The sequence below is a fragment of the Vigna radiata genome, chromosome 1 (assembly GCF_000741045.1).
Source record: "Vigna radiata var. radiata cultivar VC1973A chromosome 1, Vradiata_ver6, whole genome shotgun sequence".
Lineage (NCBI taxonomy): Eukaryota > Viridiplantae > Streptophyta > Magnoliopsida > Fabales > Fabaceae > Vigna > Vigna radiata.
The window spans coordinates 21,902,122-21,916,775 of record NC_028351.1 but is presented as its reverse complement, the minus strand read 5'-3'; the positions used below and the strand labels follow the sequence as shown (position 1 = coordinate 21,916,775).

Genomic DNA, 14,654 nt, shown 5'->3' with positions numbered 1-14,654 from the left:
AAATAGAAGCATTGAAACACTTAAAAGAAAAATAAATTTCTAAATTACATGGTGATAATCGATTATCATTTATGGTAATTGATTATTGCATAGTGCAATTATTTTCGAAAATATACTATTGGTGATAATTGTATGGTTGCCACGTAACAACCTAAGTATACCATCAGGTATACTAGGGAGTTTATGGTATAACAAGCGTTTTATGTACATAGATTAAGCAAAAATCACTATGTTTTAACTATATTGATCATTTAATGTAAAGTAGCAATGCTTGTGATGTGTAGAAAATAGATTTGGTTCGTGAAAGTAGTGTGAAATGTGTTGGAAAATGGTTTGGATTACCAAACGAGTGACTTTCAGTTTGGATTGCAGGTGTACTAATCAGGTACGAAACACCTCAGAGTGCGGATGATGATCAACCAATGAAAACACACAGAAATTCCTTCAAGAATCCTTAAGATCTTCCAAACTAGCATTTCTTTTATTCTTGGAGAATGAGCACACTTACAATTTCTTTTTCAACTCATTTTTGTCAGATTTTAAAGATCAAATGTACAAAAGTTATCAATGTAGAGCACTATGCATAAATATAGTTTTTCTCAAGTTTGACGCATATTAATCGATTACAAAACTAATGTAATCAGTAAAGCAATTTTCACTGCTATACCAAAATTACATTACAACAGATTTAACAGATTACACAATTAATGTTATCAATTACACAATTAACATTAGTCAAAACAATTCAAAATATGATCATTATGTTAGTTAAGACTTATCATGAAAACAGTTTTCAGTGTGCACAGAGTTTAACCGATTAAGAAAACTGTGTATTCGGTTAAGTATAAAACTTAAAAAATTTTGAAAACATTTTCATTTGAAAACTCATCACAACACTCAACAATCAGGTATTAGCAAAGGCACGAGGTTAATCGATTATACATATAATGTAATCGGTTAAAACTTGTAGTTTGCCATAGTTAAAACATTTGTTGATATTTGATGAATCTAACTAATTACATAAACATTGTAATTGATTACTTCATACAAATATGCATTGTTCAAAGATTTTTATCATTCAAAACTATGAATATGCATATTATATATATAGACTAATGTATAACCACATTAAGTATGCAAACGAAACAGTTCAGGCATAAACAAACATTATAATCACAACTAAAAAATTCAGTTGTTGTGCAAGAAAATATTAAAACATTTCTGTTGTTGTCATCATCAAAAACACACAAGAGTTTGGGTTTAACTTTCACATAATGTTAGCAAACTTTCAACATGTAATTTAGAGGTGGGGTTTATTACTTAGTTGTTATGGATTTCAATTGTTGAATGTGAAAAACTATTAACTTTCCTAGTTTATTCTTTTTTTGGTATCGCGAACCACTCAACCTTTCTCTATTAACTGAGTTTCTCAGCTGAGGTTATTTTTTGTTGGTCGAGCTTCACAGCCAAGCTCTTCGTCTACTGGACAAGCTTCTGAGCTAAGCTAATCCTATGTTATCGGAGCTTATTAGCCGAAATCATTCTCTACTGGTCGAACTTCATAGTCAAGCTCTTCGTCTGATGGTTGAGCTTCTTAGTCGAGCTTATCCTCTACTCAAGCATTAAGTCTTTTCTTTATTCTAGACGACTCATAAGATATTATACTAAGGTGTTTATATTTACTTGTGAACCTTATCTTGTTATCTTTCTCAAACAAGATGCCACTGAGAGAGAAAGGCAAACCAAAACCAGGTTATGAGCCTTGTTATGTTAGTCATAAAAGAATAACGAAAGAATAAAGGAAAATAGTCTCAATTTTTTGTAGTTATGTTAGATGTATTATTGAGTGAAGTCGTTGAGTTCATCATGTATAGGTCATTTATAGGTGTGTTTTTGTTGTAGACTATTATCAATATACTGAGAATAGTCTCCAGCTTGGATGCCTTCATAGATGTTTGTCTTCAAGATCTAAGGAATTTGTTGTCCATAATAGCTTATGCAACCTAGAAGCATTGGCCGAGCTTATTACATTGATTCTCCAAGTTTGGCTCTATCCGAAGCGGGGTAGGTTGCTCAACTATTTTTTGTTGGGAAAAGATGTTAGTACAAGCTAGGTTGGATAGAGGTGTGTATGGTGATACCCTCAAGTTATGGACGGGCCCATGCCTCCATTAGGTCCGTCTTTAGAGTGATAATGGCCGAAAAGTCCTCGGTCGAGAATTTTAATGCCATGTGCAAGGTGGACATAATCCAATTTGTAGGATGATCTTGCATCGACTATGAGGTATCACACCATCATAGTTCGATGGACATTTGGTGTTCCGAAGTTTGTCAACAGATCAATGTACCCTTTGGTGTGAACTCGTTCATTAATAAACCCGAGTAGAGGTTCTGGGAGGGGTTGAATTAGGGTAGTGAGAATGTCCAACTTTGTGAAGGCATGGCAGAATGGTACATAATCGAGCTACCCTACCTTTATGAAGACCTTGTGTACTCGTTAGTTAGTGATGGTTGTCGTGACGATAATGAGGTCGTCTTGATCTAGGTCGTTCATAGAAAAATCTTCATCGGAAAAGGTTATAGGTGGTAAGCATCGTGGGGGAACTAGTTTTTGAGTTGGTGCTTCTTTGGTATATCTTTTGTACAACACATGAATTTCCTCCCATACGAAACCTCCAACTATTGTGTTGATGCTACCCCTTTCCTAAGTAGAATCAGGTTGAACGATCCGGGTCTAAACAACCGGTTACTATTGTACGGTTGCTGATCTTGGAAGGGCTCGGACCGTGGGATTTAGAGGACCATGTTAGGCTAATTAAATTGGACTTGACCCTAACCCCGACCTATGAGGAGAATTTACTTGCAAAATACTTGTTGACGCATAAGATACTAAAATGTGAGATCTTTATTTATAAAAGAATAAATATGAGTTTTAGTTTGTTTTCTTGATGAAATACATGTGTATATACAGAATCTAGAGGGCCTATGTCATTTATTTGGTTTAAATAAAGAATATGTCTGTTAGAAGCATTATATTCAAAGGCATTTAATGATTATTTAAAGGATATAATAAAACTATCAAAATTTTAGTGATGGATCCTGGTTAAAACGCGCCACCAAACATATTTTGATTGGATGTGTAAAAATTCACTATTTAAAAAGGTTTTAAAAAATTATTATTTAATGAAATTAACTCATACTAAATAAAAGTTATTAATAATAATTAATAATAATTAATAGTAATTAATAATAATTAATAGTAATTAATAATAATTAATAGTAGATAATAGTAATTAATAATAATTAATAGCAATTAATAATAATGAATAGTAATTAATAATAATTAGTAGTAATTAATAATAATTAATAATAATTAGTAGTAATTAATAATAATTAATAATAATTATAATTAATTAATATTATTTATTATTAATTAATAATTAATTATAATTAATTATGAAATTGAAGGAGGTGTTCTCACAAATATAATATGCATTAATTATTACTTAAACATACTATCTATAATTCAATTTTATGTGATTAATATACACTAATTATAAGATTTACACCTTCCATCGTCCATTCTAAATAGAAAACAAAATTTTTGCTCCAAATAACCAAAATTTGTTACAATAAACTTATAATGTAGAAAATTTGTATCAAAAGTAAAAAACTTAATATTTTATAACTTTCTCTCAATTTATTTTAGATGACTATTGGATCCAACCTTGAGCTTTTCTATCCAAGGAATTTGTTGAACTTCAAATAATTTTAATCAACTAAATCATTTTAATACGTAATTGCTTGATTTTTGTGTTGAGATTGTTGACAACACAATTTCTATATCAATCTAGTTTTTGATGATGATAACGCATTGCTTAATAACATGCATATGTTGTTTCTTGTTATTACATGTTCTTATGCAAATTGATTGTTATATCTGTGAACATGATTATGTACTGTGTTGCATGTTCCTATGTTGATTGATTGATATATATGTGGAACGTGATCACATGCTTTATGTGTTATGTGTGATCACATGCTTTATGTGTTATGTGCAATGCATCTTTACATATGTTTTTCTACACATATTTTAAAGCTGAAAACCACAAGCACTTTTATGAACTTATAACTATGTGACAAAGTTCTAGTGCAGTCGACTACATTATTAATGGATTCGACTATGCTAAAATCTTTGTGCATATTTTGAGAATCAGTGTTCTGTGTAATTTTGAGAAGAAAAGAATTTCAAAATTTTTTACATGGTTGAAGTCGACTATGTGTTTCATACATTCAACTGTATCTGTTATCTGATTTGGAATTCTGTTATGCTCTTGCACTCTAACGGCTATATTTTTGAAAGTTAGTTGAGCATTGATGACTTAGTCAACTGTATTAAATGTGTTTTGTTTTTGGTTGACTGTATGGTACTTGTTTGACTGATATGTTATAACTGTCATAATACAGTCGACTGGATTAGTAGCGTATTCGACTGAGAATCTGACTGAATAACAAAAATCTATAAATAGGCTGAACTGTGTTTGTTCAGAAGACTTTTGATGAACTGACAATTTTAATTTCTATTTCAGATTTCTCTTAGCTCCAAGAATTCTCCAAGAAGATAGTGGTAATCTTTCTTGAACGAGATTCAAAGGGGAGATTTTCTGCGCTTACATTTGCTGGTCATTATCTGCACAAGGAAGGTGCTTCTGTGTGATCGTGTTTAAGGCTTGGCATCCTTGAAGACTGTTGAATTGTTTGTGCGGCTTGGCATCCATGAAGATTACTGGATTTGGACCTGTTGATTACAGGGGATAATGCACTTTGAGGATTGTTCAAAGTGCTGTTTGGCAGATTGTAGAAGAGGGGATTATTGCTGCAAGTCTTGTTGGTTTATTGCAGCTATATTATGGTTTTGGATTAGAAAGGAGATTTATATTTTTGACGTGGAGGTCTTCTATAAATTCCTTGTTGTAAAAACCGCAATCATTATAGTGCATTTGCTTCCTAGTGGAAGGACACTGGATGTAGGCATTGTTGGCCGAACCAGTATAAAAACTTGTGTTTGCTTTTCTCTATGCCTTATCTTTTACATTTTAGTCGACTCTATATTTCACGCAGTCAACTACATTTTTCCGCTGCATACATATTCTGATTGCTTGCATTTCAAGAAAGTTCAAAAAGCTTTATACTTTGTTTTCAAGATTGCGAAAAGAATTTATTTTTGATACAACACCAATTCACCCCTAATAATGGTCTTAAAAACGTTATTTCCATACTTAAATTAGATATTAAAACACACTGTTTATTGCTTAGAATGAGCTTAAAATCAAGTAAAACACTTATTTGTGTCTTGTGAGAGTCAAAAGTAGCGATATTATGCTTGTTTTGCATTGTTTTGCAGGGTTTTTAGATGAATTAAAGATGGAAGTGAAGTAAGGTGGACTTAGACCCATGAAAGAAGAAGAAAAATGATGAAAAGAAGGGTCAAGTGAACCGCTGAGCACCAGAATGGACTGCTGAGCGTCTAGAGTGATTAGAGGGAAACCGCTCAGCGGCAAAACTGACCGCTGAGCGATCAAAGCGGCTTAAGGGAAATCGCTGAGCGGTGAACTTAGGCGCCTGAGCGGTTGTCTGTTTTTATTAGCTAGATTCTATAATCTTTCTGTTATCTTTTTGGGCTTATATATAGCCCCAGTGCGAATCAAAACTCATTTTTTTGGAAGAGAGAAACGTCCAGAGCTATTCCACACACCTTGAAGGAGGTTCCTTGGATGCTTAGACTCCAATCTACCAAGTTTAGGGTTATTTCTTCCATTTTTTCATTATATTTCATCTAGATTCACCATGATAATGGTGAACTAAACCCTAGGTTGTTGGGGAACAATGTAATCTTTTGAAACTCTCATATATCCAAATTCTTATTTATTTTATATGCTTGCATATGCTTGATTTATCAATTGTTGGGTTCTTCACCTTTGCTTAATGCTTTTATCGTTTAACTCATTCGGTAAATGTTGTTTTTCTTTATTGATACGGGGACGTACAGTAATGTTATGAACTGGTGTTGAATTCCTTGATTATGTTAATATCGCCTAGGGATAGGGGTAGGATGATCAATTGTATTTTGCTTCCGTTTATCATGCATTATTAATTGCTAGGGGAGGCTAGGGATAGCAAGCCGGTAATTAGTAATAGACTCTTTTCACCAAGGGATTGGGTTAAGGGTAGACCAAGAAAGTTTGCATGAAATATGATAAATAAGAAAATTAAATAAGAAGAGTAGATATATGAGGGTGGATAAGATGAAATTGTAAACCCTAACAACTTCATTCATCCATAGTTTCTTAAAGCTAATTCAATCACTGCATTTGCATGTTTATTTTTGTTCTTTGCATACACACCTCAATTTAATTCTTTTCTCAAGTCTTACACGATTTGTTTACATGAAAAGTAAGGCCTAAGAGTCCTTTGGGAAACGATACTTGGACTTACCCATTTATATTACTTGATAATGATCTGGTACACTTGCCAGGGAATTAATAACCTCCCCTCTTGGTGTAAAAAGTAGCCTACATGTTTTCCAACACTTTGGTCGTCCGTGTAACGTCCTAGATTTCATTTTTTAATTTAACCCTAACAACATACATTTACACGTCACAATATTTTTTTTTTAAAACACATAACAATGCCACATCAGCACATATTAGACACCTGGCAAGTCTGCTGTTAGTGAACTTAACGCCGTTACCAAAAAGGACCACTTTGAACAGTTTTTGCGAAACGTAGGACTTAAGTGGACTTTTGAAAAAAGGAGGGACCACTCTGAACAAACCCTCCCAAAGGAGGGACCAAAATAGGTATTAAACCTTTATATTACTTAATAACGATCTAGTACACTTGCCAGATATTTAACAATAACACAACAATTTTCATTTATTTAAAGTATATAAATCTTATATGAAACTTAAAATATTGATAACATATTCAAACAACACATAATTCTACATAAAACTTAAGATACTATGACCACGTCACTTTTATATTCAAATTATTTATGAAAAAATATAAAGAGAAAAACATAAATAATTTCAATTACATGTAATTATTTTATTTAAGTAACTTCCAAAACCAATATTCAAAATCTGGAAACCAAGAATAAAGTATCTAATATAACAAAAGTGTTAGTATATATCTTTATTTCTCCCCATTAATTTTACTAAAATTGTTGATAATATGATAAGAAAAAGAGAAGAACAAGAATCTTTAGAGGAAAGAGAAATTTGTTTTGATTAAAAATATAATCGGATAAAAATGTTTCCTAGTTCCTGAACTATTATGAGATGTTATTAAATTTAAAAAAAAAATGAAGATTGTAGACAGAAAATTAGAAAGTAGTTGGAAAAAAATTCTAGAGAAAGACAGTTATGAAAAGCGAGATGAAGGATAAATTATGTTTTTAAAATTTACACAATCATAGATATTTGATAGATATATATTTATTAAATGAAGTTTAAGTATTGCTGTTATCATTCGTCCAAATTTGGCTTCCATCGGTGTATCTTTTAACATCTTCCTCTTACTAGCTTTTAACTTCAATGTTTCCAAATTTTATATATCCTAATCGTTTTAATCTCTTCAGTTAATTTAAACTATTAAGGGAATGGTCCCACGTTTAGGTTTCCTAGTAGAAAATCAAGATTTCTAGAAAGAAAAAAATCATACAAGAGTGTTCAAATTAAACTTTTCCAAAATTAAAAAATATTAAAAAGGTAAAATATCATTTTTATTAAGTTATTTAATGTAACAAAATTAATAATTTTAGTGAAACTAACACATCATTTGATTTTAAGAAAATTATATAAACATTTCTAGTAATATATTTTACCGACCAACCAAAGGAGACCTTAATCATTTACAGAAATAATAATTTTCAGGATTTATAATTATAATACGGTTCATCCTAGGTATGAAAAAAAAAACCTAAGATAACCCAGTGAAGAAGAATTGAGATAAATGTATATCTTGATTGCTATATATGATATTGTAAAAGAAAAAAAAATACAAAAATGAATTGATGTAAATGAGCTAATTTAGTTGGAAATTGAATTATAGGAGCATATGAAGGTGGTGGGGACTGTAATGAATTCCATGAAAAAATGTGTAGAAAGAATCTTTTGTTTGCAGGTGTAGAAAGAAAAGAGAATGATGAATGTTATGTAGGGTACCCCCACTCATCTCTAATCAAACCACATCTCCTTTCTCATCTTATCTATCCTTTTCATCACATCTCACATTTCACTTTCATACTCCATTCTAGTCACCCATTAAAAAATATATAATCTATTGATTTTCTTTTTGTTGTAGTAGATAAATAAATATATTATTCAATATCATTTTTAATATAACTTCTAACATATTTTAACTTAAAAATTAATTACGCACTAACAAATCTTAAAACCCTATGTTAATAAAGTATAATGTAAGTAGGTATATACTAACAACTCCTAGCATATGTCACCTATTGACATTTGCATATAGGTAGTTCTTTGTTCTTGTTATTGTTCATCAAATTTAGAATTATTTGTAAAAGATGCTAAAGTTAGTATGGATTCGACCATTTAACAATAAATGTGTATTAAACGTAATCAACCTATTACAATACTTTAAACCTATATTTATAAATTTTTAATTGGAATTCGGGTTAGCGTCAACCTAATTACAACCCAACTTGTATCGATCGTGCTTTGATCTAATATAATCATCTTTAGTCTTAATTCAGGTTTAAAATCAATTGTTCGATTCATGTTTATCATATTGACGGATTCAACAAGATTTCTAACTAATGATTCTTTTGATTGTAAACTGATCAAACAGTCATACAATACAATTACGTTAAAAAAATTAATATAACTAAATTAAAAATATTATATTCATTTATTTTTTAAAATTTTGAAATTAAAATATATCAATAATTTCATAATAAATATAAAAACATACTTTTATACTTATTTACCTTAAAATAAGAGCACATAGATAAAAGAGAAATGGTTGTCCAATAACGTGTAAAGTATTTTTACAAATGAACAATCTACAATCTCATTTTTATGTAAACTGAACGGAGTATTAGTTTCTATGAATTATTAAAGCAAAAAAAGTTTATCTTTTAAAATTATTATTATCAAAATTAATAAATTAACTTGAGAACTTTAAAAATTAACTTAAGGAATTATAATAGAATATTTAATATATATTTAATTAAACTTATATAATTTTTCAGTCCTATAATATATCTTAAAACATTCATTTCTCTAAAATGATATAAATGTTAAATTAAATTTGATAAGATATTATGATGTTTAGTTAAACATTTATCTCAATATACAATTATATTTTAATTAAATTATTTTTATAATTTTTGTAATATAAGAAGTAATGTAATTAATAATTTTTACATCATACTAGTAAAAATATATGCGTGTATATTTGCTTTTTAATGATACAAAACATAAAAATTAGTTATTTAAAAATAAAAATAGTAACATCAAAATAGATAATTCTTTATATATATATATATATATATATATATATATATATTGTCTCTATAAAAATTTAATGACACAATTAAATATCTAATTTTTTAAAATTAAATAAATTCAGTCAATACATATTATCTGAGTTTTAACAAAATTTTCAGCACGCTTTTAATAATAACAGATGTTAAAACTTTTTCTTGAATATTGTTATTTTCACTTTTGCCAATACTCTATAGAATCTGAATAATATATTAGTAATAAAATAAAATTATTTAGTTTAAAAAGACTAGATGTACAATTATAAGTGAATAAACTACAAAAGAAAAATGAATTCTATTATTATAAAGAATAGAAAAACATAAATTTAAGGAAGAATCATTAGACTGAAACAAAAGAAACAACGGTTGTGATTGATAGATGAAAAAGTTGATTAGAAACTTTGTCATCAGATTGGTGGGGTCCACAATTTGAGTGAACAAAATTGACCTATACAATTGCAAGTCATAATTGTGGGGTTGACCAAAGCTATCATGGTGCTGCTACTGTGTTCAGCACAACATATGGTTACAAAGTGAATGCCTATATAAACATTTGCTTGAAACCCTTATGTTCTTTCTCATGCCACCCTTTTTTTTTCAATTGAAATGGAGCAATTTGCTTGGGGTCTCTTTTGATCTTTGAATCTGTAAGTGCTTCCATCCCCTTGTGTGATTTTATTCTATGAATTTGTGTTGAATGCTCTTTTTTATTTTTAATTTTGTTAAGGGTTATCTCTGAATAGGGTTTTTGCTGTTTTGGGTAAAAATTTGATCTCTCTATTTTCCATGAAATCTGTTTTTCAATTTTGGGTTTCTTAGAAGAAAGAGTGAGAGGATGAATTAGATACAGAGTTTGAAGTTTTTCTTTATAATTGGGGCTTTATACATGTTGACTTGCGGCTTCACCTGGGGAGTAAAGGACTTGAAGGTAAAGGGGTTTTTCTTTGTTCTGATTTTATGTTATGATATAAATATTAAAAGGGAATTTTTTTTTGGAATTTGGATCCTGAATATACTGTGAAGAAATATGAGCTTGGTCTTGTGATTGCTGTGTTTTTTTATTATTGTGTTTGTATTGACTTAACTTAAGCCTTATATTATAGCCTTAGCTAGGTAATTACCCACGTCAAAAGTTAATTCAACTAAAGTGCAGAGAAAGATTTTGTTTCATGGTTTGATTCCTGTATTCAGTCGTAATTTCAAGTGGCATGGGATATTTATTTGTACTCTTGTGGATATCTATGTTGAATGGCATATTTCTTCTAATTGGTGGTCATGCTTAATTTTCCTTTTATCGCTGTCCCCTTTTGTCTCTCTTTCCTTTCAAATTTTCAGTGACCACCCTTTATTATTTCTGCCTTGTTGGAACTTTGAAACATAATCTAATCCAACATGGTCCTTGGTTTTGGTAAATTATTTATAAACTATTGATGTTCTTTATGAATGATGAATGATCCATGTTTGGCATTTTTGTAAAAGAGTCTTGGTTTTTTATGGAGCTGACTTGGCTGTGTAATCCGTGTAGCTGATCTTACCCAGTGGTGGGATAAGGCTTTGTTGTTTTTGTTGTGCTTTGTACACTGTATCAGTTTCTTGATCATATTTCATTTGATTTTCAGTGATCAAGAATCTAGATAAAGAATTTGAAATGGATACAAATGGGAGTCTAGGTGCCAACAACTGGGCAAGGTCTTCATCGTTAACCTCGGATTCCATGTCATTCCCAGGTTTTGGTCTGCAGAATAATCAACCCAAATGGGATGATCCCTCAAATTCTGATTATGGGATCAGAGCAGAAGTACCTTTCAAAGACTTCAACCAGCCTTCTCAAACTCAGTCTCCACTTCCTTGCAACTCAAACAACGAGATTGAGATCCCTAATCAAGAAAACTGTCATCTGAATGAATCATCACAAAACAGTGCACTCCAAGATTGGGACCCCAATGTGATGTTGAATAACCTGTCTTTCCTGGAAGAAAAGATTCATCAGCTCCAGGATGTAGTGCACTTGATTGTTCGTCAAAAAGGCATTGGACAACCTACTGAACTTGTAACTCAGGAACAGCAGCTTATCACAACTGATCTCACATCAATCATTATTCAATTGATCTCTACTGCAGGTAGTCTGCTCCCATCTGTTAGGCACAACCTTGCAAACACAGCTTCATTGTTTGGACAGATTGATCAGCTTCGTGGGACGACCATTCCTTCTGGAACTGGTGGAAGTAGCAGCTGTATTCAGCCAGAAAATAATGGTGGAAAGAAAATGTCTGATCAGTCCATGCAAACTGATCTACCTAATAACTGTGAAATGGAGCCAAACTACAATGTGGTAGAACAAGAACTCAAAGATGAAGAAGATGTAGATGATGGAGAAAACCTTGCCCCTGGTTCATATGAGATTCTACAATTAGAGAAAGAAGAAATCCTTGCTCCTCACACCCATTTCTGTACAATTTGTGGGAAGGGGTTCAAGAGAGATGCAAATCTGCGAATGCATATGCGTGGCCATGGCGACGAGTACAAAACCCCAGCAGCTCTTGCAAAACCTCACAAAGAATCTGGATCACCAAAGCTTATCAAGAGGTATTCCTGTCCCTATCCTGGCTGCAAGCGCAACAAGGATCACAAGAAGTTTCAGCCTCTGAAGACTATCCTGTGTGTGAAAAACCATTACAAAAGGACACACTGTGACAAGAGCTACACTTGCAGCAGATGCAACACCAAGAAGTTCTCAGTCATGGCTGATCTGAAAACTCATGAAAAGCACTGTGGTAAGGATAAATGGTTGTGTTCATGTGGCACAACATTTTCTAGGAAAGACAAGCTTTTTGGGCACATTGCTCTTTTCCAGGGCCATACTCCAGCCATTCCCTTGGATGACGCTAAAGGGGTAGCTGAGCCACCCAATCATGACAGCAAAGAAAACAGTAAGGTGGGGAATGTGCAGTTCAGTTTTGGATCAAGTCCTTCTTCAAATGGAAATGAAGTTGAAAATGTGATGGATGTAAAAGGCAATTGTGATGATCCTATAAGTTTTTTCTCATCATTGAACTTTGACAACAGCTTTGGTGGGTTTAATGAATTCACAAGACCTCTGTTTGATGACTCAGAAGGCTCATTCTCTTTTGGGATTCCTGGATCTTTCAAATCCGACGGAGTATCCAGCCCTGACAATCTTTTGTAACAGTGTTAGTATCTGTGTTTGTCTCTTCATGTGAGCAACTACAACTCTGGTTTGTATTACATTTGTAAAGCCAGTTTAGTTTCCTATCCCTTCCAATTATTAAGAAAGATGATAGATTTTCTTCAAGATTTTTATCTTTTTTCAAAACCTCTGAATAGAGAAATATAAATTTGCACTTTAGCATCTGGGTTCTTCAATTTTCCATTGCTGCGCTACAAAATAACTTGCCGTTTTCAGTTGAGTGCACCCCCATAATTTCCAGATCACCTGTTCCGGAAATCTTTCAAAACAAATTTTTAAAACATGATTTCTGATCAGAATTTTTTCTATATTTTCAGAATAACTTTTCTAGAACAAATTTTCCAAATTCATGAGATGCCTTATATAGACTAAGATTTCCAGAACAAGATCTATGACAAGATCTATGGAATAAGCTTCTTGAACATATGATGAGATATGTTTTGGAATGAGTTTTCCATAACGAGCAACGCAATGTTTTACTCATTCTTTCTCCTTCCTTTCAAGAGTATGGTGAAGAATGGAAGAGTTTTTAATCCTTTTGCTATTGGTATGGGGTGCAGGTAGTAATAATGGAGATGAAGGAAGAAAAATCTCAGTATGAAAACTAGCCTATAATTCTTCCTCCACCTCTTGTGTATGATGTTTTGTATAGTTGATTTTTTGAAGCAAAAAATCATACACGAGATTAATTGTAGAATCTTTTAATAGTAAGGAACGTAAACTAAATTTTGTAAACTATACATAAATGTCTGATCACTAAAAAACCATTTTCATTTCTTTTAGCTTAAACTATTTAACTATAATTTATTGCTTTATATTTATTTATTATATATGACAACATTATGACTGGGTAATATTTTGTCTCTTGGCAAGGTGTTTGGTATTTTAAAAGTATTGTTGAGAATACAAACCGTATACACATTCATATGTGTGCGTGTGAGCGAGATATAAAAGAAATTAATAGTGAAGTGTTAGTTTCTCTTTTAAATAAATTTTTACTATGAACTTTAGAATATCAGTGTAATTGAGATGCCAACATTTAGGAAATTTATAGTGATATATGATCTGAGAAGTATTAATATATAAGACATTAGTTATAATAAAAGATAAAGAAAATTTGTGTTATCTCATTTCCAAATATACCACATATTTAGCGAGGACTATGAAAATTAAATACTATTTATCATTTTTATTTTAATAAGAATCAAATAAAAAAGAAAAAAATTCATTTATTCAGCACTACAATACAACTCAACAAATAAACCGTTCAATGGTTTTCTAAGTAAATCTTAACATTACACATCCAACAAAATTTAACAAAACTCGGGCTTATACATCTATGGATGTTTGCTTGTGTATTTTTTTAGATAATAAGTATTTTTTATATTAGAAGAGATTTAAAAGTTGAGGAAAACAATAATAAATATAAATAATTATAAATATTAGAGGTTAAACATAATGTAATACATATTAATAGTATTATAGTAATTAATTATTTTTAAAATTAATATAAATAAAAATAGATAAAATAAAATTATAAATAATCAAGTGAAATTTAAAATAGAAATACCATTAATTTCAATATAATTCCTGAAATGAAACATAAGTTAAACATAAAAATCAAAAGTAAAAATATTTGTCAATTATTAAAATTAAATATATATATATATATATATATATATATATATATATATATATATATATATATATATATATATATATATATATATATATACGGGGTTTGTTAACACGCGTACGCCTGTTTTTCAGTTGGTACGTTTTAACAATGTGTACCGGATTATAGTAGACAAAAGTACCCTCATTTATCATGGATTCAAGTTTTAAGGTCAAGGATATTTAAATAATTTTCAT

The 14,654-nt window shown here is 30.7% G+C and overlaps 1 protein-coding gene across 2 annotated transcripts; it reads left to right on the top strand.

Moving 5' to 3' along the window:
• Positions 1-10,051: 10,051 nt before the first annotated feature.
• Positions 10,052-12,944, top strand: LOC106774407 (protein SENSITIVE TO PROTON RHIZOTOXICITY 1). Of its 2 annotated transcripts, XM_022786394.1 has the most exons (3): positions 10,052-10,221; positions 10,394-10,502; positions 11,194-12,944. In XM_022786394.1, exon 3 carries the CDS (start codon positions 11,223-11,225, stop codon positions 12,759-12,761), a length of 1,539 nt encoding a protein of 512 aa, XP_022642115.1. In that variant the 5' UTR covers positions 10,052-10,221; positions 10,394-10,502; positions 11,194-11,222; the 3' UTR covers positions 12,762-12,944. The 2 variants fall into 2 exon arrangements, with proteins under 2 accessions (XP_022642115.1, XP_014516882.1); XM_014661396.2 differs by lacking the exon at positions 10,394-10,502.
• Positions 12,945-14,654: the final 1,710 nt, after the last annotated feature.

Bases quoted from the DNA above. Each gene is read 5' to 3' on its own strand.
- LOC106774407 (XM_014661396.2), top strand. From the start codon at position 11,223: ATGGATACAAATGGGAGTCTAGGTGCCAACAACTGGGCAAGGTCTTCA.